The 25,686-nt window shown below is 40.2% G+C and overlaps 1 protein-coding gene across 7 annotated transcripts in view; it reads right to left on the bottom strand.

Annotated features, from left to right (window-relative positions):
• The window catches only part of slc30a9 (solute carrier family 30 member 9), a 107,680-nt gene that overhangs the window by 20,552 nt on the left and 61,442 nt on the right, over positions 1–25,686 (bottom strand). For all 7 annotated transcript variants that reach the window (XM_059989103.1, XM_059989104.1, XM_059989101.1 and 4 more), the window contains 8 exons: positions 19,880–19,962; positions 18,091–18,149; positions 7,426–7,493; positions 5,351–5,453; positions 4,235–4,290; positions 3,825–3,960; positions 2,709–2,748; positions 1,963–2,034 (listed from right to left, as the gene is read on the bottom strand). In XM_059989103.1, the coding sequence (XP_059845086.1) occupies positions 1,963–2,034; positions 2,709–2,748; positions 3,825–3,960; positions 4,235–4,290; positions 5,351–5,453; positions 7,426–7,493; positions 18,091–18,149; positions 19,880–19,962 (617 nt within the window). The remainder of the gene's footprint in view (positions 1–1,962; positions 2,035–2,708; positions 2,749–3,824; positions 3,961–4,234; positions 4,291–5,350; positions 5,454–7,425; positions 7,494–18,090; positions 18,150–19,879; positions 19,963–25,686) is intronic.

Genomic DNA, 25,686 nt, shown 5'->3' with positions numbered 1-25,686 from the left:
TGCAATACAATTTTACCAGAGTTTGAGATCTACCCATATAGACTCAGTTGAACAGTGCTCCATTATGTCCCCTCTGAGTATAGCTGTGATATTGTCCCTGATTAGTCGTGCAACTCCCCCACCTCTTTTACCTTTCACACCATTTTTTCTAAAATATTTAAATTCTAGGACATTAAACACCCATTCCCATCCCTCGCTCTGTGATAACTACAACATCATAGTTCCATGTACTGATTCATGTGTTACCTTCACCCATAATGTTCCTTGCATTAAAAGGCACACACTTTAAACCGTATGTCCCATCATATTTATTGCTTTGCCTCTGCCCGTTTTTACTGGCTCTGTTACCTACCTTCCTCTCCATCCATCCAGTTTCTGGCCTACTACCATCCCCGTGCTGAACCAGTTTAAACCCTAGCGAACTCATAGATGACAACAAATGTACGCAACCTACACAGCAAATTATTTTAAAACTTGCAGACCAGGTATAGAGAAATTGCTTATCGAGCATTTTGCTTCAAACACTATAAATTTTCAGTTGCTCTTTTCTTTTTAAACATCTCTGCTACTTTTGTATTTCCCAATAATAACAGCTGCCCCAGCTAAGGGACCTTTTTTATTTTTACTGTTCTTTTCTTCAAAACATAGAACATCTCAAACATTTTCATAAATGTTTGCTGCTACTCTGCAGCCAAATACAATTTCCTTCTACTTGATCAATTATTTGCTAATTTCTAAAATTCTTCTAATTCTCAGGCAGCTTTACAATTTTATAATCAAGAAACTCTTATATAGGCACATGAAAATGCAGAAAATAGAAGGATAGTGTTATCATGCAGCACATTTGATTACAAATTTAATTAGTTTAGCACAAAATTGCAAACCAAAAGACCTATTCTTATATGCTACTGTACTAATCCTTCTCTTCAAATCTGGTATCTCATGTTTTTTTTAAGTCAGCCACAAATCGATGCAGCTTTTTTCCCTTAATGAAATGTATACTTTTCCCTTGTATACATTTCATTAAGAAAAAGACTTCTTGTTGAGAATTTGAAATAAGTCTTTCAAACTTTTTATGAATGTCTGATATTTTATTCCATCAATGTTTATTCTGAATATTGGTGCTCCATAAGGTAGCATTCTCAGTCCAATACTCTACTCACTGTGCACTCATGACTGCAAGGCCAGATTCTGCTCTAACTCGGTCTACAAATATGCAGATGATACCACCATTGTATGCCTCATCTCAAATAATGATTAGTTAGAGGACAAGAAGATAGAAAGCTTAATAACATGGTGTCATGACAACAATCTTTTCCTCAGTGTCAGTTAAACAGAAGAGCTGGTCATTGATTTCAAGAAGGGGGCCCATGCACATGTTACTGTCTACATCAACAGTTTGAGGTTGAGAGCATCAAGTAGTGAATATCACCAGTGTCTAGTCTAACCAAATAGATGCCTTAGCCAGGACAGTTCAATGCCTCTACTTCCTCAGGAGGTTAAAGAATTTGGCATTTCCTCATCAATCCTATCAATTTTTATTGATGCATCATATCTGGATGCATAACAGCTTGGTATGACAACTACTCTGTGCTGCCAAATTAATTTGTCTCAACATTTGGTACCTAGCAATGAACTGATGGGCAGTGTATCCAACATGAAAATCTGCAGGTGCTGGAAATCCAAGCAACAGACACACAGACACACAAAATACTGGACAACCTCAGCAGGCCAGGCAGCATCTATAGAAAAGAATAAACAGTCGATGTTTCAGTCCAATACTCTTCATCAAAGCTGATGAAGGGTCTCAGCCTGAAACATCAACAGCTTTTCCCTTACATCCATGATGAATGCTAATGCAGGGTTGTGCTGTCTTTGTCAGCTTATGCACATATTATCAACTGGTAGGACAACTGCATTTAAATAAAGTGTACTGGAATGTTAAATATAGAACTGACATACCATATTGATAAAATGTTATTCCTTTAGCTCGAGCACTCTTTCGGAGTTCATTTATTGCTACCAAAAGTGTTGCTATACAAAAAAATACAATAAAGTAATTTGTCACAAGCAAAATAATATTACTTTAGAAACATACAAACTTATGGCAACAATACTAGCTCCCAACAGCTAAATTATTAAGATTAGCCAAATATCAAATAAGTTTTAAAGAAACAGACCACTTAATATGGAATGAAATGTGAACTATATTGAATAATTGCTATAAAGCAAATCAGGGCAACAGTATGATTGTAAGCATTGTCAAGTAAGAATTAAACCAGGTATTTAAAGGCCATAGGCTACAGCAAAACATGTATGACAAGAAATGAAATTCTGAGCAATTTTTTAAATTCTTAAATAGCTTTACTTTTTAAACAGCAATTAAAATTTTTACTTCAGCAGAGAAGTGATGTAAATTATTACAAAAAGTTTAGTTCTACCAAATTATAATAAGTTAGAAACCAGATGCGTTACTGATCACATTATAGAATGTGATTAAATAATAAGCAGAAGGATAGTCAAGCAGAATTAGAATAAAACACAAGAAATAAATGAAAACAAAAATAGTATGCAGGCCAAATCATTTAGTGAAAAAGGTGGATGAAAACTAAAACAGATCAAATAAGATTTATCTTATTAATTTTATTATGAAATTAGTTGGGGTACACAATACAGTAACTTTTTAAATTTTCATATGAATATCATACCTCCTTCCGACACTAATGAGCCAGCCAGAATAAAATAGGCCTGAATATAAATGGAACATTAAGGAAAATGTTTATTACTGCATTTAAGCATAACTAAAAATTCAAAAATACTATTGTATTAATTAACATTCTATATGCAAAATCACATTTTAACAAAACTCAACAGCCAGAAAATAATCCATACAAATAATACAACAGCTTGGTGAACATGTTTCAGCAAGAATATAGAAAGGATAGTTAAATTGTTTCAACTTTGATCTACACTGAAGCTCTGTTAGAAAGTTCCATTTTTGTCAGGTTGTATTTACTTCAAAGAGACCCAAAATATATATAGGGTTTTAGTATTGATGTATTAGTTTTTTTTAAAAATGGTAATACAGTAAGGTGATCATTATTATGAATGCCCATTTCCTAAGAAAATCACTAAGGGTACTTGAAATTTGTTATTTTGGGGAAGAACACACAAGATAGCACATCTGTTTCCAGGCACCCTAATACCTCACACTTTGCTAATCAAAGATCAGGGATAACGCTCAAAATAACAATGCGTTCTTTCTTATACCATGAAAAGAAAAACTGCTTTGGTGACAAATAATCTTGTGCTAATAAAAATTCAACCCTTTCGTATTAAGCAGAACAATACTTGGATACTGAAGACCTATTGTCTGGAAATGGTGTTAAGGCTGGAGGGGGCAGCTAAAATCATATGCTAGTTACCAGTTTGTGATTTAAACAATAATTACTAATTACTTCTTTCATAGGAGCAAAAGCAGACTGCAGCTTCAAATTAAAGCTGAAATACTAGCAAGGACTATGCCGAGTGGGAAAATATTTCAAGGGCAATGTAACATACCAACTAAAACTGTAGTTAACAAAATATACTCAGGATCATACTGCATTTCAGACAATATATTTAGATTATGTAAAATAAAGGGTTTGGTGTACAATTTGTTATGCTTAGATTGAGCACCTGCAATAGGGAAAGCATTGTATTTTCTTGCAGAACCATTTTTTTTGTTTACAAAGTTCAAAGCAAATTTATTATCAAAGTATATGTATGTCACCATATACAACCCTGAGATTCACTTCGAAAGCATTTGTTAATGCAGAACTTACCCACATTAAGGATTCTATATGGTGGGGATGTAAAAGTCCACTAACTCCATGGTACACGGAAAGTCCTGCACCCATCATAAAAATTCCTACGCCACTAATGAGAGATGCAATGGAGCGCATATTTGTAAATCCATACCTTGATTTAAACAAAATCAGAATACAAAGACAATTAAACACACTACATCAGTTTGGTTGATGGAAAGATTATGTTCTACTTTGCATGCAGCATTAAAATTAATCAATGGTCATCACAATCATTTTAAATGGTAAAAACTAACAAACTTCTGAATCTGCAACAGCAAAATAGCTGTTATAACTAATGGCTCTTTCTCCACCATTTTCCTGATGTGAGAGACAGATGCCAGACAGAGACACATTTCTGATTATAAAGAAAATTAAATTTTTCTTACGGATGGCCAGCATCTGGAGTCCTAGAAGACTGAATGACACCCACTGCTAGTAATGCCTATGAAAAACATATCTTTGTATCAATTTTATGGCAAAATTGTAAGAATTAGTCATTAATAGAACATTGCAAATAAATCAGTTCTAGTCAGCCAAAAAGGTTAAATTCTGATGTCAGTGTCAAATGGCCAACAAACGCCATTCATTGCAGTGCTGTAATGATGATTTCGGTTTTCAATTATTTGTATTATTCACTGGCTGGATGCTTAAGTTGAGCAAAACTGTTTCAGTGCACCAAAAGCTTTTGATCCACACGTTGAAGCAGGTGGATGATGCTAATGCACATGACAATAGCTTATCCATGACCAAATGTCATTTTAGCAAATGAAATTCAAGGATTAAGCATAAAATAACTAAAGTAAATGGAATTAATCAAGTGATGCTTAAAAACAAAAAAAGGGAAAAATAATTGGATTGAGGGAAATGACAAGACAAAGGAAATGTAAGAACTTTCTTTTGACTTCAATATTATAACAACTTCTTACACAGAAATTAGACTGAACACAATAAATGCTCTTTTTGGGTTGATTTGTTGAAATTAGTAAGCAATTAACACACAAATCAAGTGAAGTTAACAAGATACATTAAAAAAAAAGAGCACCAGATTTTGAAGATTCACTACTTTCCCAACTATTCTCTTAACTTGCTGAACATTCTAGGCTACGTAGCATGTGTCATAAATTTGTTGTTAGTTCAGCAAAGACTAGCTATTAGGATTAAGTGCACCAATTATTAACCCAATTTTATTTTTTAAAAATTTGTTTTTAATTATTGATAAATTAACTGCTGTATACAACCTTGATCCATAGCCATAAAGTAGCAGTAATTTATATTTGGAAAGGTTTTAACATCCTGAGGCTTTCCAATTTCCAACTGATAATAACTGAACAAACACTTTGTATGTCCTAATTTAAATCACATTTGGAGGTCAGCATGACATAGAATAAACTATTCAATACTGTGGCAGGGTAACTTAGAGAGGAAGTCCAAAATTCCAAAAGCATGTGTGGTAATTGAGGACATTCAGTTATTCCCACAGAATAAATTGAGACCTTCCCTACCTGGTTACAGGTGTCAGCCAGTGAGTGTATAGCTTCTGAGAACATTGATGCAGACCCTGTATAAACCCAGGCAAGTAGTTTGAAGATAAAATTCAGTCCATTTCTAGAGATGGAGTTAATAAAATTAACATATTGACAGCACAGAAATTGTTGAATTCAGGACCAACAATAAAACAATTTTTAACATTGCTTTAAGTTCAACTAAAATAACATGAAGCCAACACTTAATTACAAAATCTCCCATATATAGTGGCATGTAAAAGTTTGGGCAACCCTGGTCAAAATCTCTGTGACTGTAAATAGTTAAGTGAGTAGAAGACGAAATATCTCCAAAAGTCATAAAGTTAAAGATGAAACATTCTTTCCAACATTTTAGGCAACATTGGTGTATTAGTTTTGTTTTGTACAATTTTAGAATTTAAAAAAAAGGAAAGGAGCACCATGCAAAAGTTTGGGCACCCCAAGAGATTTGAGCTTTCAGATAACTTTTACCAAGGTCTCAGACCTTAATTAGCTTGTTAGGGCTATGGCCTGTTCACAGTCATCATTAGGAAAGGCCAGGTTATGCAAATCTCAAAGCTTTATAAATACCCTGACTCCTCAAACTTTGTCCCAACAATCAGCAGCCATGGGCCCCTCTAAGCAGCTGGCTAGCACTCTGAAAATTAAAATAATTGATGCCCACATAGCAGGAGAAGGTTATAAGAAGATAGCAAAACGTTTTCAGGTAGCCGTTTCCTCAGTTCGTAATGTAATTAAGAAATGGCAGTTAACAGGAACAGTGGAGGCCATGTTGAGGCCTTGAAGGCCAAGAAAACTTTCCGAGAGAACTGCTCGTAGGATTGCTAGAAAACCAAATCAAAACCCCCGTTTGACTGCAAAAGACCTTCAGGAAGATTTAGCAGACTCTGGAGTGATGGTGCACTGTTCTACTGTGCAGCAACACCTGCACAAATATGACCTTCATGGAAGAGTCAGCAGAAGAAAACCTTTCCTGCATCCTCACCATAAAATTCAGTGTCAGAAGTTTGCAAAGGAACACCTATACAAGCCTGATGCATTTTGGAAACAAGTCCTGTGGACTGATGAAGTTAAAACAGAACTTTGTGGCCACAATGAGGAAAAAAGGGTGCAGAATTTCATGAAAAGAACACCTCTCTGACTGTTAAGCACGGGGTGGATCGATCATACTTTCGGCCTGTGTTGCAGCCAGTGGCACGGAAAACATTTCACTGGTAGAGGGAAGAATGAATTCAATTAAATACCAGCAAACTCTGGAAGCAAACATCACACCGTCTGTAAAAAAGCTGAAGATGAAAAGAGGATGGCTTCTACAACAGGATAATGACTCTAAACACACCTCAAAATCCACAATGAACTACCTCAAGAGGCGCAAGCTGAAGGTTTTGCCATGGCCCTCACAGTCCCCCAACCTAAACACCATCGAAAATCTGTGGATAGACATCAAAAGAGCAGTGTATGCAAGACGGCCCAAGAATCTCACAGAACTAGAAGTCTTTTGCAAGGAAGAATGGGCAAAAATCCCCCAAACAAGAATTGAAAGACTCTTAGCTGGTTACAAAAAATGTTTACAAACTGTGATACTTGCCAAAGGGGGTGTTACTAAGTACTAACCATGCAGGGTGCCCAAACTTCTGCTTCGGGCCTTTTTCCTTTTTTGTTATTTTGAAACTGTAAAAGATGGAAATAAAAAAGTAACCTTGCTTAAAATATTAAACAAATGTGTCATCTTTAACTTTATGCCTTTTGGAAATCAGGTCATCTTTTACTCGCTTAGCTATTCACAGTAACAGAAATTTTGACCAGGGGTGCCCAAACTTTTGCATGCCACTGTAGCTTAATCACAACCATACATTAGATTGCCAAATTGAGTGTGTTGATACCCTGTAGAACAAACTATGTATGTAAATAAATAGTCATGCATGAAATTTTGCAAAATAACATTTTAACCATTAATATGTTTACCATTATCTTGTTCTTAATTTGTTTTTGCTAAATCCAATTCCATTACTAAAACAAAAAGAAGAATCAATAGATGCAGAACAATAACTTACATACAGATAGCAACCAATACAACCTTTCCTGGTCCTTGTAAAAATGGTGTTGATTTAGTTGATCTAGGCTGAAAAGAGAAAAAAAAACAAAATCTGTAACACCAAACACAAGGAAATCTGCAGATGCTAGAAATTCAAACAACACACACAAAATGCTGGTGGAACACAGCAGGCCAGGCAGCATTTATAAGGAGAAGGGTCTCGGCCCAAAACGTCGACAGTGCTTCTCCTTATAGATGCTGCCTGGCCTGCTCTGTTCCACCTGCATTTTGTGTGTGATCTTTAACACTAGATGACTGAAATACAATCATTTTTTTGCCTAAAGGAAAGTACAACAAAAATCTGCAGGGATCTGTTCTGGAACCCCTCCTCTTTGTGATTTTTATAAGTGACCCAGATGAAGAAGTAGAAGAGTGAGCAAGTTTGCTGATGACACAAAAGTTGGGCGTGTTGTGGATCATCTGGAGGGTTGTCAGAGGTTACAGCAGAACATTGATAGGTATGTTCTATGTTCTTAAAAACTCACTTCATTGATTGATTGATGATGGAATTGACTTATGAGGAGAGGCCAAGCAGACCCAGGTCCACAGTCTTTAAGAATTGAGGAGATCGAGCATGTTTCTTTGAAAAATACAACTTAAGTTTCTCAAGGCAGATGCTTTTCTTATTGAAGTCCAGAATACGAGGGTGACAGCCTCAGAAAAATGAAAACTGTTTTAGATATAGGCAGAAGCTGTTTAGATATAGAGAAGAAGCTAATAAGATAGGAAACCAAAAGGATGAACTTTATAGAGATTTCTAAAAGGCCACCAATGAGAATAATCAAGAGGGTGGGAAAACACATCTTGGAACAACAGAAAGTTTAGATATACAGAAGAGCCAATTCATGCAAGAATTTAAAAACAGCTAAGAATTACTATTTGTACGCAAGCTTACATAGGTAGACACACACACACACACACACAGATAAAAGAAGAAGAGGGTTTTCTTGCATATTTGGGCATAGCAGAATTTTTGAGAAATGCTATTGCACATTGTGGAAGAAGAGAGACTGACTAGGCAAACACCGGAATAGTTAAAATTGGTAAAACAAATCTCTTATAGCAACTGAGACTGAGATATAGGGATACAAGAAACCAAAGTCAACAAATGGGAGTAGATGAAAATATAGAGTGGATGATCAGCCTAGGATCAAATAGGACATAGCGCTTGGTCAAAATCAACTGATGGCCAGAGAGCAAATCAAAACAGTTAATCAGGAACAAGCATTGAAAAAGGCCGGAAAAAAGGCCCTGTTCTTGTCCTGGTTTCTCATGCCCCAAAAACGACCAGGAGACACAGAAGATTCTTCAAGAAGGGTTAAACTTTATTTTGCAAATCAAAGCTGAGACAGTCATTGAGCTAGTCACTGATTGCCCACCGATCCTTGTACATAGCATTTTTTATAGCAATCTCCTGGTTTAGTTGCATTAGCATATCCAATCGGTCTACAGTTGCTTATCACAAGTACATCCTCCACTATTGTTCCTACCCATTGACTAAATCCTGTTCTAATCAACATATTTTAGCTGCCTCTCATTAACACACCATTATAATCTACAGCTCTTAGCTAGCCTCTCATTAACACCCTATTATCTTCTACATTGTTAAGATTTCATTCTCCTACTAAATTGGATACATGCATAGCAAATAGCAAACTCAAAGCTAACTACATAGTTTTGGTTACACAACAAACAATGCAACTTTTATTCTCCAATAACGCCAGCCAGGATAGCAGTGTATCAGATGCTATTGACATTTCCAGACATAACTATACAGAGATGCACTACCAGTAATATAGCCGATTTTGTCCCTTTGGGTCTGAAGGAGAACCCCATGATTGTGTAGGGATGACGATGGCATTTGCCAAATTGAGAGCAGATTTACGGTCAGAACCACTAGAGGATGCAGATAAAAAGGTTCTGTTCGTAGATGGCTCTTGTTATAGAGATGATGATGGAAATCATGCAGGGTTCTCAGTAGTGCAGCAGAATCAGTCGAGCTATAAGATTATTAGGATGGAGTCCTGTCCCCAACCGTGTTCCGCCCAACTAGCGGAAATCAAAGCCCTGATAGCTGCGTGTGAAATGATGGAAGGTGAGAAAGTAGACAGCTATACTGATTTGGCATATGCCCATGGAGTATGCCATTTGTTCGGGGCAGTGTGGAAGCAGAGAGGTTTTAAAAAAAGTAATGGAGATCCCATACAACATTGTCAGCAAATTCTAGACTTAATAAAAGCCATAATGAAACCTAAAGCATTGGCTATAGTAAAATGCCAGGCACATAAAAAGGGAAATGATGTAATAACAAAGGGAAATCAAGCTGCGTACGAGGCAGCCAGAAAAGCGTCTGGATGTACATCTTCTGTCATTGCCCCCCCAGGTAAGCCTAACTCCAGAACCTGTGGTAGGGGACCTAATTGAAATACAAGGTAAGGCAACTTTGGCAGAAAAAAGAGGAGTTTGTGTGATGTTTGGAGAGAATTGCTGTACCTTTATACCAAATAACACTAGTCCAGAAGGATCATTTACTAAGGCAATGTATAAGTTGAAAAGTCTAAGAAAGGAAGTTAAACAGAATGCAGGGTTCGGACATCAGTTATTTGGCTGGTTAGAAAATAGACTCGGACGATGGTACAAGGATTGTACAAGGATTGGTAGGCAGTCAGCGACTAGCTCAATGACTGTCTCAGCTTTGATTTGCAAATTAAAGTTTAACCCTTCTTGAAGAATCTTCTGTGTCTCCTGGTTGTTTGTGGAGCACGAGAAACGACGACAAAATTGGCGACCATGGCAGGACCGGAAAGAGACCCGCAGAAAGGAAACGGCAGATTGGGGACGCTTCCCAGTTCTCTGGGGACCCTCACAAGACAAACAGAATTAAGGGTGCACCCAAACAAAAGGTAAGCGCTTTTTGCGACAATTTGGACTAAGAATTCTGTTGGTTTTGGGGAGGTCTTGGAGTCTCAGAAGTGTGGAACCACTGCCGAAGGGTCTCTCCCGTCCAAAGAATCTGGCAGAATTGAGGGTTAACAGGAGGCTCAGAGGATTGATCAAGAACACTGCAGTGAGGGTAAGTACAAATAAGCTAATAAGAAGTTAAGTGAAGAAAAATTCCACGTGGTGGTCCCTGTGGATACCGCTTCATATAAAATGAAGGTCTGAACGGGCAGGGAAAGGAAAAATAGAGAAAATCCCTGTGGATACCGCTTCGTATGAAACGAAGGTCTGAACGGGCAGGAAAAGGAAAATAGAGAAAATCCTTGTGGATACCGCCTTAAGAGATAAGGGTCTGAATAGACGAGGTGCAAAGAGAAAGTTCTGTGGGTACCGCTCTGAATAGAGGTCTGTACGGACAGAACAGAATAGGAAAGAAGGACTGTCCAATATATAGTTTAAAGCGCTGGTAGATAGACGATAGACTAGGCATAGAATTAGAGTAAATAATGTTATCCTGTAAACCAACTGTGAATGTCTGAAATACCTTAAAAAGAGAGAACAACATGACAGGTAAAGGAACGGCAGTACAGATTCTGAGCAAAAAAATCCCGTTAAATAAATATGAGATCACAAAAACTTCAGAAAAATGGGAAAAGAGAACAAAAAAACCTGGTCACAAAATGGCCAAGAGAAGGAACGTTTGATGTAAGCTTGTGCGAAGAAATGGAGGCACTAATTAAAAATTACAAACCAAAAGATAAATCTAAGAAAAGAGGGCAAAAAAGAGAATGAGAAATGGAAGTGCTAAAACTCTTCAGAACGGAGGGAGAAAGGCTGAGGAGGACAGGTAGAATATTGATTACAAGCGAGGAAGACACTAAGGTGTTGGAGAAACAGCCTGTTAGAGAGAGAGGAGGGTACAGTGAGAAGCTGGCTTCGGCTCCATACCCAGATGTGAAAGAAACAGAAAAGCCCCCTCCCTATAATGAGGAAGGAACCCCTAAGCAGTGCCTCTTGCTGATGGGAACAGTAAACACGCAGGGAGATGTACAAGTTTGGGATAATGAGAAGGAAAAACGACAATACAAGAAGGAAAAAGCGGCGATATGGAAGGAGATACATGCAGAACGGATAAAGGTGGAACAGGCAAAGAGAGAAATGAAAGAAGAGATTTAACGGATGAAATACTTGAGAGAGGAAAAGGAGTATGAGTAGTATCGGTTATACCACAGAAATCAACAGACTAGAAAAGAAAGTGGCTCATCAAGGCAGGAAGAGCTGAGGCATTCAACAGGAAGTGGAAAAAGATAGGAGATGAGAGTCTCAGAGAAACGCAAGAGAGAAGGGAATCAAGCACGAGTAAGGATCATGAGGAGTCCCTGCCACAGGTGTACAGACACGGACAGGAAGAAAGAGAAGGTGACTCATTGGAGGAGCAAGAGTTAAGTGGAGAGAGAGAGGATGTGAGAATTTGTGGGGAAGAGGTAGGAGGCAGAAGCCTAGAAGAACAGAAGGAGGCGGTAGGGAAGCGACTTGCGGAAGTAGAGAGAGAGCTAGATAAGTTACTGAGAGGGGATTGCCAGAGGAGATGCGAAAAATACTCCAGGGGCCAACCAAGTATTGAATCAGGACAGAAAGGAAGGACTCCACCGGGAGACTGAGGGAAGAAGAGGACCCCGGAGAAATTTGTGTGGGAGGCAGTACAGATACACCCTGAGACAGATGGGGAGTCAGGCGAGGAGGAGAGCCAGGCCAGGGTAGGTGGGAAGGAGGAGGAAGAATGATGCCGTTGTTAAAGATCAGGACAAGTGCAGTATATCCCTTGGGGATCCCAGGACCTAGAAGGGCTGAAAAACACTGCCAAATCTACATGAAGGAGCAGGGAAATTGATTAGAGGCTTTGAAGAAGAAACGGCGGCACAATTATTGGCTATGGGAGATTTGAAGGCACTATTGATAACGTTGATGGGAACCTCCAAATTTAACGAACTAATGGAAATGGCTGGCATAGTAAACTCGAACGACCCGAGAACTGATGGAGATGGGTTTGACAGAGTGAGGCAGAGGGTATGGCAGGCCCTCAGGAAGCTTTATCCACCCAAAGTGGACCCCAAAGCCTTAAAAGGGGATCCACTGGGAGGCACTGAAAACCCAGCAGCCTACGTAGAAAACCAGTTGAAAAGGTGGAGACGGGAAATTGAGCTTATTTATCACCACACTGTTCCGACATAGCATTTTGGATCTAATGCCTCCGCAAGTAAAATCCAGACTGGAGGAAGTTGTTGGGCTGACGTCAATGACCCCACAAGAATTTAGAGACTACGTAGTCTATGCGGTTGAGAAATACTGGAAAGACAAACCAAGGTTGGCTGAGCAGCAGGAAAAGGTGCAAAGAAAGTTAATACAAATGCAGCTCAAAGAACTCAAAAAGAAGGAAATAGAGAAAAGCAAAAAGATGCTGCCAGCAACCACCGGTCCGAGTACAGCCATCGAACTGGATGAAGCACCGTTTTATATGGAGGAACCGATCATACTGTAAGACAAGGGCCGGAAAACCCATTCCAATAATCTACATCTTTGAAAGAGCATTCCCACAAATGCCCTATCAGGAACAGACTGAATTCAAACAGCCCAGACAGGACTGGAAGTCCCAAGGAGGGGGACAAAGGAGCTATGGGCAGAGGGCACCAGTGAGGAAACAGGGAGAAAGAGAGGTAGAGAGGCTGTGCTGGGGATGTAATCAGCCAGGTCACATGAGAAGAGATTGTCCGTTTACACCATGGCCTGTCAGACACCAGCAGGAACCGATGAGAAGGGAACTAAAGTTTAGCCAAGGACCAGCCCCCGCAGGCCCAAGCGGACCTGTGAACCCCTATGCGAGGTATTAGGGGTGCCCCGAGAACTCGAGTGAGAAGGGACATTACCCAATGATAACAATGGAGGTAGACGAGGAACCCATTGTTCAGGTTATGTTAGAAGGGCAACTGACACCAATGATGATAGATACTGTAGCCACGTACACTTGTGTACAGCTACAGTATGCCCTTCACCTTCCCATGTCAGGAAAGTTTATTAAGACGGTAGGGTTCTCAGGGAAAACACAGTTGACACAGTGCACGGATCCAGTGCAGTTGAGAACGGGAAATAAAGGAATTGTTTTGCCAATGCTAGTATCTAAAGGAACTCCGATTAATTTGTTAGGCAGAGATGCCTTATTGAAACTGGAATTAAAATTAGAATGCACCAGAAATGGGCTGAGTGTGGAAAGAGCAGGGGCTCAATTGATAGTGCGAGAAGACAAGAAGGCTAGTGTTTTTTGGATAGGAGACATCGCAGATCAGATTCAGGAAACCTGGGAAAAATGGAAAAGGGGCGTGCAGGCTATATTACCCAGGGCTGTAATGCCCAAATCTGAGCTACATTATACAGTGATTTTTGACGAGACTCAGAACAGGGAGTTAGAGGAGAGATGGCACCTGGAGGCATGTACCCAACAGCACCTGGAAGGGGAGGCTGTGATATTGGAAAGCAAGGGGCAGCTTTACAAGTTAAGTGGAACACCTTTTTAGAAAAATGGTACAGGATACTGGAGGTTGCGCCCCACTTAACTTTGTTGGTAAACAAGGGATATCATCTAAAGACTTAGGACCCTTAGTTAAGAGTGCTGAAACCGTAACAGTGTGGAGGAAAATCACGCCAGAGGTGTGGATATCAGAAGACAACAACTGCATTAAAATAATGGTAAGTGTAGATATGGTAGGGACAGTGAGAGAGGTCGAAATAACTCCCCAACCACACATGCCATTGCTGGGAAAGGAAAGAGGCCAGCAGAAAGATAGAGGGTTAGATGAGTTACCATCTATTCTGTGGTCACAGCATGACATGGACGTAGGGAAAATAAAAACAGCTAGTCCAGTGGAAATAAGGCTGAAAAGTGGAGCAATTTCACCCAGGAGACCACAATACCCTCTAAGACCAGAAGCAGAAGAGGGAATAGCATCGACAGTGCAGGGGTTGCTTGAAATAGGAGTGCTTAAAAGAACAAACAGTGCATGCAATACCCCGTTGCTGCTGGTCTTAAAAACAGATATATCTAAGTGGAGACTGGTGCATGATTTGCGAGCAGTTAATGATGTGGTAGAGGACTGGCCAGCAGTAATCCCCAACCCACACATGCTTTTGACTAATGTTCCACCAGAAGCAAGTTACTTTTCAGTGATTGATTTGTGTTTGGCTTTCTTCAGCATTCCTCTGGCCAACCAGTGTCCGTATCTGTTTGCATTTACTTAGAGGTGCTCAGTATACCTATACCAGAATGTCACAAGAGTTTAAACATTCACCACATGTTTTTAAATCAGGTGTTGAAGGCAGACCTAGAGGGCATACCATTGGAAAGTACATTGTTACAGTATGTGCATGACCTGTTGATTTGCTCCCACAGTAAGGAGCAGTGTGAGCGGGACACTATAACTCTGTTAGAGAAGCTGGCGCACGGAGGACATAAAGTATCCAAAAAGAAACTGCAATTTTGCACGCAGCAAGTGGAATACTTAGGCAGGGTAATATCCAAGGGAGTGAAGGCGATAGCACCAGATCAGATTGAGGCAATAACTAAGGCCCCAAAACCCCAGACTGTAGGGCAGATGATGACGTTTTTGGGAATGGCAGGGTACAGCTCAGATTGGATAGGAGAATATGCTGAGATTGTGGTACCTTTGAGAAAGATAATGAAAGAAGCAGGACATACAAATTTGAAGAACGGCTTACAGTGGAATGGAGAGGCGGAGATAGCTTTCAATACTATTAAGCAGGAATTGCAGTCAGCACCAGCATTAGCTTTGCCTGACTACGAGAAGGTTTTCCATTTGTTTGTATCCAACCGACAGGAGGGTTATGTCACAGCGGTTCTAACACAAGAGACAGGCACAGGAAAAGCAAAGCAGCCGATAGCATACTACAGTACGAGACTAGATGAGGTGGCTCAGGGGTATCCACCCTGTTATCAGGGATTGGCGGCGCTGTACAATGCATATGGAAAGGCATCATCTGTAACCCTGGGCTATCCTGTGACTCTGTACACACACCACAAAGTAGCAGAATTGCTGGAAAAAAGGAAATTTGTGCTGACGCCAGCCAGGATAGCAGCGTATCAGATGCCAATATTGTCATGGTTTTTCGTGCCCCACAAACGACCAGGAAACGCAGAAGATTCTTCAAGAAGTATTAAACTTTAATTTGCAAATCAAAGCTGAGACAGTCATTGAGCTAGTCGCTGATTGCCCACCGATCCTTGTACATAGCATTTTTTATAGCAATCTCCTGGTTTAGTTGCATTAGCATATCCAGTCAGTCTACAGTTGGTAATCGCAAGTACATCAGCCACTATTGTTTCTAACCATTGACTTAATTATGTTCTAATCTACATCTCTCATTAACACACCATTATAATATACATCTCTTAGCTACATCTGATTAACACACCATAATCGTCTACATTCTTAAGATTTCATTCTCCTACTAAATTGGATACATGCATAGCAAATACCAAACACAAAGTTGACTACATAGTTTTGGTTACACAGCAAACAATGCAACTTTTATACTCCAATATTCTCCACAACGCTTAATGAGAGGAAGCACGTCAAGGTTAGAGGTGGATGAACATTTGCAATAGTTAGGACCGAACTCTGATGGCTTGGGCAATTGGTGTTAAAAAAAATCCAATACATTTCAGTGTGATCCAAACAATAACAGCAAAAAGATGGATAAACTTTGGAAGATCTAACTAGATCTAGGAACAAATTTATGTTTGCTGATGACACCAGTCATTGGCTGAATAAAAGGTGGTGACAAATCAGCACAAAGGAGGGAGATTGAAAATCTGACTGAGTGATGTCACAACATCTCACTCAATGTCAGCAAGACCAAGGAGCTGATCACTGACCTCCAGGATGAAACCCGAGATCCATGAGCCAGTTTTCATCAGGTGGAGGGGGTTGAAGGTACAATACCTTGTATTCCATTTGGGTAGCCTCCAACCTGATGGCATGAACATCAATTTCTCAAACTTCCAGTAATGCCACCCACCCCACCTCACCATTTCCCATCCCCTTGTCCTTCTCTCATGTTATCTCATAACCCACCCATTGCCTCCCACTGGTTCTCCTACCCCTCCACACCCCCACCATTTTTTTTTCTTCTGTGGCCTTCTGTCTCTTTCACCAATCAACTTCCTACCTCTTTGCTTCATCCCACCCCCTCCAAGTTTCACCTATTGCCTGGTGTTCCTCTCTCCCTTCCCTCCTACCTTTTAAATCTCCTCCTCAGCTTTTTTTCTACAGTCCTGCCAAAGGGTTTTGGCCCAAAATAGCGACTGTACTTTTTCCATAAATGCTGCCTGGCCTGCTGAGTTCCTCCAGCATTGTGTGTGTTGCTTAGATTTCAAGCTTCTACAGATTTTTTTCTTGTCTGTGACAGAAAAGCAGCATCCATCATCAAGGTCCCTCATCACCCAAGCTATGCTCTTCTTAACGTTGCCAACAGGAAGGTGGTACAAGAGCCTCAGGACCCACACCATCAGGTTCAGGAACAGTTAGTACTCTCAACCATCAGGCTCTTGAACCAGAGGGAGTAACTACACTCACCCCATCGACTGAACTCTTTCCTGAACCAATGGAGTTACCTTTAAGGACTGTTCATCTCTTGTTCTTGACATTTACTGCTTTTTTTCCTCTCTCTTTTGTATCTGCACAGCTTGCTGCCTTCTGTACATCGGTTGTCTGTCTGTCCTGTTGGGTGCAGTCTTCCATTGAATTTTTGTATTTTTTGGATTTACTGCTTATGCCCACAGGAATACAAATCTCAGGGTTGTATGAGGTGACATACAAGTACTTTGATAATAAATTTACTTTGTACTTTGTAAATGACTAAAACAGCTATTTAATATAAATGTTCATTATCTGCATCCCTTGGACCATGGATGAGATCCTCTTCAGAGAACATAACGTGAAAGAAAGAGATTAAGGAAGCCATAAGGGAGAAAAGGCACCAAAGGCAAAGACAGAGGTGAGAACCTGACTGAACAGATTGCCAACTGCAGAAGTATTATGCTGACTTGAGGAACAAAGCTAGATCTATTTAAACTGATAAATGCCTCCAAAATTTTTGTAGAGAACTTTAAGGGGAGCAGAACTGGAAGTAAAATGTACTTTGACAGGTTCTATTTAAATAGCTTGTGTAAATTGGACCAAAAAATTGGTGCAAGGACAAATGATTACTCAAATTATACTTTTTATCTTATGACTATGATTGCTCAAACATTATACTGGTCTACCTTTTCATATCTCTGCCATTCATTAATTCATCTGCATGGAGAAACAGCTGTCACAACTCAAGGTATAATTTATACAATAACTGGTATATATTTTTATATACCTTAAATAATTCTGTGCAAAAACTGCAAAGTATTTTAAATAAAGTAAATACTATTAACAATTTTACATATACTAACCAATTTACATAATGGATTTTGACAGAGAGCAATGAACCTCAAATTGGCTAAAATACCATAAGTAAGTGCAACTGTTCGTGCTTAAGTCATTTATTTTTTTTAAACTGCTACATTAACTGGATGAGAAGCTGGATGAACTTTAAAAATGCACATTATTCAATCATATGGTCTCACCATAGTGGTACCCAAAAACTCCTTGTATTCCTTCATTAACTTCTGGTTCCTGAAAAGATCTACAAAAGTGAAAACATTTGTCAAATTAATTTCAGCTTGTAATAGAAAATACAAAAATATATTTTCTTTGTAATAGAAAATATATTTAATGAATTAACCTCAAATGGTCTCCTGTGCAACTGAATAGGATGTGTAATGTAGAGCTAGGGAGAGATTACACTAATAAGATTAATAATTATGATTAAATAAGATGAAATACTTAACCAAATCACAACTCTGGGAAGGGCTCCACAGAGGACAGGAACTGAAGGTAAGGAAGAATGTTTGAGTCACAATGAAATTCAATGAACAGACCAGCAATCAATAGCTGGAAACACTAGAGAATGCAGTTACTGAAATCTGGAACAAAACAAAACTGCTAGAGGAACTCAGCATGTCAGGCAGCATCTATAGAGAGAAATTAAGTCGATGACTCATTTTACACTGATTTCCCCACAAATTATTGTTGTATTATTGACACCTCACTGATTCTTCAAACCAACTACTACACCAGAGAAAATTAAATTGACAAACAGCCCAATCTTTGTGATATGAACTGAAACAGCAGCATCTGCAAAACTGGAGTATTGTAAGCAGTTATGGGTCTCTTATCAAAGAAAAGGATATGCTGGCATTGGAGTGGGTCCAGCGTTCATAAGAATGATCCCAGAAATAAAGGGGTTAACATATGAGGAGTGTTTGATGGCTCTGGATCTGTATTTGCTAGAATTTATAAGTACGAGGTAGGATCTCATTGAAACGTATCGAATATGGAAAGATCTGGATAGTGGATGTGGACAGCATGTTTCTTATAGTTACAGTGGAGGAAACCTAGACAGACAGCACAACCTCAATAGCAGGTCCATTTAAAACAGAGAGAAGGAGGAATTTCTTTAGCCTAAGGGTGGAGAGTATCTGTGGAATTACTTGCCACAGACTTCATTGGGTATATTTAAAACAGAGGTTAATAGGTTTTTATTTAGTAAGGAAATCAAAGGTTATGGGAAGAAGACAGGAGAATGAAGTTGAGTGCGATTTAGAAAAAATATCAGCCATGATGAAATGGCGGAGCAGACTTAATGAGTTAAAAGAGCTAATTCTGCTCATATGTCTTAGTGTCTTAAGATCATTAGAAGGAAGTATAAATTCAACAGTAACAGCTGCACTACTTGCAACACCACTGTATTGTCCTAGATTAGAGGTGAACACCTGCACCTGCAGCCTGCACAAAGCAGCTAGTTGGAGAATTGTTGTAAAATATTGCAATTGAAGAACCAGAACTACTGATGTGCTGGAAACTCTATTTTTCTGTACTTGAGAAGCTCTCAGGGGTAACTGAGACTGCCCATGAACCAGCATGAATAAAATTTTGTGTAAACCCTACGACCCATGAAGACTGTAACACAAAACATATTTGATTTGAAGATCAAATCTTCTTAGAAGTATAAACATAGTTATTTGCCAATTAAATTGATGTTTTTCCACTTCATGTACAGCATTGAAACAAATAAATTACATTTCAGGAAGCAGCCTTTGGCACCGTTGTGAGCTAAATCACCACCTTTCAACATTTAGACTTGCACAATGGGGGAAAAAAAACAGGAACTGATTACAATTTGAGAAAGGGCAATGGGAATGAGTGGACAATCTGTTTTTGGAATAATAAATACACATTTTCAGGGTTTTGCCCCCTCAATTCTCCAAAAGTTAATGATATGGAATACATCTGAAATATTTCACACACACTTACTTTCTCTGTATGCAATTTCTTCTTCCTTACGTTGCTTCTTTGCCCTTGCAAGAGCTTCTAGACTTCCATGCACCTCAAGCGCCCTTGAAGAGATATTGAGCAATTATCAGAGATGCTATTACATCTAAAATTAATAAATTTCATGTTATTTATGAAGAGGCATGCCATTCATAAATGTATTAATAAAATACTTAAATCAACCAGAATTCTTTTGCCAGTACATGTTTAATTATTTATCAGTGTTGACATGTTTTTTTCAAACATTTTCACTATAAGTAATTGTATGTTTATCACTGTTCATCATTATGTGCTGTATTGTATGACGGAGGTAACAACGGTCTGATAACCATAATTGTTCTTGGCAAATTTTTCTGCAGAAGTGACTTGCCATTGCCATCTTCTGGGCAGTGTATTTACAGAACAGGTGACCCCAGCCACTGGGAGACAGATTACAAAATCAGGACTTGTGATATGCACCAGCAGCTTATACCACAATCCACCACCTGCTACCAGGATCTCAAAAGCTGTACAAGATGCTCCTTCCCTCCACTAGCCTGCAGGTCACCCTTGGGCAATGAGTAGCACCTGGTTAGTCTGGGGGGGGGGGGGGTGGAATTAAGCAGGTGCTACACCTATTGGAGTATAAAGGTTGAGATTGTTTGCTGTGTAACCAAAACTATGTAGTCAACTTTGAAACTTGCTATTTACTATGCAAGTACCCAATTTAGTAGGAGAATGAAATCTTAAGAATGTAGAAGACAATGGTGTGTTAATGAGAGGTAGCTATGAGATGTAAATTAGAACATGATTAAGTCAATGGGTAGAAACAATAGTGGCAGATGTACTTGTGATAAGCAACTGTAGACAGATTGGATATGCTACTGCAACTAAACCAGGAGATTGCTATAAAAAATGCTCAGTGGGCAATCAGCGACTAGCTCAATGACTGTCTCAGCTTTGATTTGCAAATTAAAGTTTAACCCTTCTTGAAGAACCTTCTGCGTCTCCTGGTCATTTGTGGGGCATGAGAAACCACGACAAAATTGGCGACCACGGCAGGACCGCAAAGAGACCCGCGGAAAGGAAACGGCAGATTGGGGACGCTTCCCAGTCCTCTAGGGACACCCACAAGGCTAACAAAATAAAGGGTGCACCCAAACAAAAGGTAAGCGCTTTTTGCGACAATTTGGACTAAGAATTCTGTTGGTTTTGGGGAGGTCTTGTAGACTCAGAAGTGTGGAACCACTGCCGAAGGGTCTCTCCGGTCCAAAGAATCTGGCAGAATTGGGGGTTAACAGGAGGCTCAGAGGATTGATCAAGAACACTGCAGTGAGGGTAAGTACAAATAAGTTAATAAAAAGTTAAGAAAAATTCCACGTGGTGTTGATAAGTCCCTGTGGATACCGCTTCGTATGAAACGAAGGTCTGAACGGGCAGGGAAAGGAAAATACAGAAAATCCTCGTGGATACCGCCTTAAGAGATAAGGGTCTGAATAGACAAGGTGCAAAGAGCAAGTTCTATGGGTACCGCTCTGAATAGAGGTCTGTACGGGCAGAACAGAATAGGAAACAAGGACAGTCCAATATATAGTTTAAAGCGCTGCTAGATAGACAATAGACTAGGCATAGAATTAGATTAAATAATATTATCCAGTAAACGTACTGTGAATCTCTGAAATACCTTAAAAAGAGAGAACAACATGACAGGTAAAGGAACAGCAGTAGAGATTCTGAGCAAAATTTCCCGATAGATAAATATGAGATCACAAAAACTTCAGAAAAATGGGAAAAAAGAACCAAAAACCTGGTCACAAAATGGCCAAGAGAAGGAACTTTTGATGTAAGTTTGTGCGAAGAAATTGAGGCACTAATTAAAAATTACAAACCAAAAGATAAATCTAAGAAAAGAGGGCAAAAAAGAGAATGAGAAATGGAAGTGCTAAAACTCTTCATAACGGAAGGAGAAAGGCTGAGGGAGAAAGGACAGGTAGAACATTGATTACAAGCGAGGAAGACACTAAGGTGCTGGAGAAACAGCCTGTTAGAGAGAGAGGAGGGTACGGTGAGAAGCTGGCTTCGGCTCCGTACCCAGATGCGAAAGAAACAGAAAAACCCCCTCCTTATAATGAGGAAGGAACACCTAAGCAGTGCCTCTTGCTGATGGGAACAGTAAACATGCAGGGAGAAGTACAAGTTTGGGATAATGAGGAAAAAAACAATACGAAAAGGAAAAAGTAGCAATATGTAAGGAGAGACAGGCAGAAAGGATAAAGGTGGGACAGGCAAAGAGAGAAATGAAAGAAGAGTTTGAACGGATGAAATACTTGAGAGAGGAAAAGGAGTATGAGGAGTATCGGTTATACTATGGAAATAAACAGACTAGAAAAGAAGGTGACTCATTGGAGGAGCAAGAGTTAAGTAGAGAGAGAGAGGATGCAAGAATTTGTGGGGAAGAGGTAGGAGGCAGAAACCTAGAAGAGCAGAAGGAGGCAGTAGGGGAGCGACTTGCGGAAGTAGAGAGAGAGCTAGATAAGTTACTGAGAGGGGATTGCCAGAGGAGATGTGAAAAATACTCCAGGGGCCAACCAAGTATTGAATCAGGACAGAAAGGAAGGACTTCACAAGGAGACCGAGGGAAGAAGAGGACCCCGGAGGCATTTGTGTGGAAGGCAGTAAAGACATACCATGAGACAGATGGGGAGTCAGGTGAGGAGGAGAGCCAGGGCAGGTGGGAAGGAGGAGGAAGAATGATGCCGTTGTTAAAGATCAGGACAAGTGTAGTATATCCCTTGGGGATCCCAGGACATAGAAGGGCTGAAAAACACTCTGCCCAATCTACATGAAGGAGCAGGGAAATGGATTACAGCCTTTCAAGAAGAAACGGCGGCACAATTATTGGCTATGGGAGATTTGAAGGCACTATTGATAACGTTGATGGGAACCTCCAAATTTAACGAACTAATGGAAATGGCTGGCATAGTAAACTCGAACGACCCGAGAACTGATGGAGACGGGTTTGACAGAGTGAGGCAGAGGGTATGGCAGGCCCTCAGAAAGCTTTATCCACCCAAAGTGGACCCCAAAGCCTTAAAAGGGAATCGACTGGGAGACACTGAAAACCCAGCAGCCTAAGTAGAAAACCAGTTGAAATGGTGGAGACTTGAGACTGAGCAAGAGGTGGAGAATAGCTTATTTATGACCTCACTGTTCCGACATAGCATTTTCGATGCAATGCCACCACAAGTAAAATCCAAACTGGAGGAAGTGGTTGGGCTGACGTCAATGACCCTACAAGAATTTAAAGACCACGTAGTCCATGCGGTTGAGAAATACCGGAAAGACAAACAAAGGTTGGCTGAGCAGCAGGAAGAGGTGCAAAGAAAGTTAATACAAATGCAGCTCAAAGAACTCAAAAAGAAGGAAAAAGAGAAAAACAAAAAGATGCTGCCAGCAACCACCGGTCCGAGTACAGCCATCGAACTGGACAAAGCACTGCTATATGGAGGAACCGATCATACTGTAAGACAAGGGCTGGAAAACCCCATGCCAATAATCGTCTTTGGAGGAGCATTCCCACAAATGCCCTATCAGGAACAGACGAAATTCAAACAGCCCAGACAGGTCCCCCAAAGAGGGGGACAGAGGAGCTATGGGCAGAGGGGACCAGTGAGGAAACAGGGGGAAAGAGAGGTAGAGAGATTGTGCTGGGGATGTAATCAGTCAGGCCACATGAAAAGATATTGTCTGTTTACACCATGGCCTGACATGACATGATGATAGATACTGGAGCCACGTACACTTGTGTACAGCTACAGTATGCCCTTCACCTTCCCATGTCAGGAAAGTTTATTAAGACGGTAGGGTTCACAGGGAAAACACAGTTGACACAGGGCACAGATCCAGTGCAGTTGAGAATGGGAAATAAAGGAATTGTTTTGCCAATGCTAGTATCTAAAGGAACTCTGATTAATTTGTTAGGCAGAGATGCCTTATTGAAACTGGAATTAAAATTAGAATGCACCAGAAATGGGCTGAGTGTGGAAAGAGCAGGGGCTCAATTGATAGTGCGAGAAGACAAGAAGGCTAATGTCTTTTGGATAGGAGACATCACAGATCAGATTCAGGAAACCTGGGAAAAATGGAAAAAGGATGTGCAGGCTATATTACCCAGGGCTGTAATGCCCAAATCTGAGCTACATTGTAGAGTGATTTTTGATGAGACTCAGAACAGGGAGTTAGAGGAGAAATGGCACCTGGAGGTGGCATGTACCCAACAGCACCTAGAAGGGGAGGCTGTGATATTGGAAAGCAAGGGGCAGCTTTACAAGTTAAGTGGAACACCTTTTTAGAAAAATGGTACAGGACACCAGAGGCTGCGCCCCACACAATGTTGTTGGTAAACAAGGGATATCAGTCTAAAGACTTAGGACCCTTAGTTAAGAGTGCTGAAACCATAACAGTGTGGAGGAAAATCACGCCAGAGGTGTGGATATCAGAAGACAACAATTGCATTAAAATAATGGTAAGTGTAGATATGTTAGGGACAGTGAGAGAGGTCGAAATAACTCCCCAACCACACCTGCCCTTGCTGGGAAAGCAAAGAGGCCAGCAGAAAGATAAAAGGTTAGATGAGTTGCCATCTATTCTGTGGTCACAGCATGACATGGACGTAGGGAAAATAAAAACAGCTAGTCCGGTGGAAATATGGCTGAAAAGGGGAGAAATTCCAACCAGGAGACCACAATACCCTCTAAGACCAGAAGTAGAAGAGGGAATAGCATCGACAGTGCAGGGGTTGCTTGAAGTAGGAGTGCTTAAAAGAACAAACAGACCATGCAATACCCCGTTGCTGCCGGTCTCAAAAGCAGATAAATCTAAGTGGAGATTGGTGCATGATTTGCGAGCAGTAAATGATGTGGTAGAGGACTGGCCAGCGGTAGTCCCCAACCCACACACGCTTTTGACTAATGTTCCACCAGAAGCAAGTTACTTTTCAGTGATTGATTTGTGTTTGGCTTTCTTCAGCATTCCTCTAGCCGACCAGTGTCAGTATCTGTTTGCATTTACTTACAGAGGTGCTCAGCATACCCATACCGGAATGCCTCAAGGGTTTAAACATTCACCACACGTTTTTAATCAGCTGTTGAAGGCAGACCTAGAGGGCATACCATTGGAAAGTACATTGTTACAGTATGTGGATGACCTGTTGATTTGCTCCCACAGTAAGGAACAGTGTGAGCAGGACACTATAACTCTGTTAGGGAAACTGGCGCACAGAGGACATAAAATATCCAAAAAGAAACTGCAATTTTGCAAGCAGTAAATGGAATACTTAGGCAGGGTAATATCCAAGGGAGTGAAGGCAATAGCACATCAGAATGAGGCAATAAGGCCCCAAAACCCCAGACTGTAGGGCAGATGATGACGTTTTTGGGAATGGTAGGGTACAGCTCAGATTGGATAGGAGAATATGCTGAGATTGTGGTACCTTTGAGAAAGATAATGAAAGAAGCAGGACATACAAATTTGAAGAACGGCTTACAGTGGAATGGAGAGGCGGAGATACCTTTCAATACTATTAAGCAGGAATTGCAGTCAGCATCAGCATTAGCTTTGCCTGACTACAAGAAGGTTTTTTATTTGTATGTATCCAACCGACAGGAGGGTTATGTCACAGCGGTTCTAACACAAGAGACAGGCACAGGAAAAGCAAAGCAGCCAATAGCATACTACAGTACGAGACTAGATGAGGTGGCTCAGGGGTATCCACCCTGTTATCAGGGATTGGCGGCGCTGTACTATGCATA

Source organism: Hypanus sabinus, chromosome 14 (assembly GCF_030144855.1).
Source record: "Hypanus sabinus isolate sHypSab1 chromosome 14, sHypSab1.hap1, whole genome shotgun sequence".
Lineage (NCBI taxonomy): Eukaryota > Metazoa > Chordata > Chondrichthyes > Myliobatiformes > Dasyatidae > Hypanus > Hypanus sabinus.
Note: the sequence above shows the minus strand (reverse complement) of the source record. Positions and strands in the feature narration are given on the sequence as shown.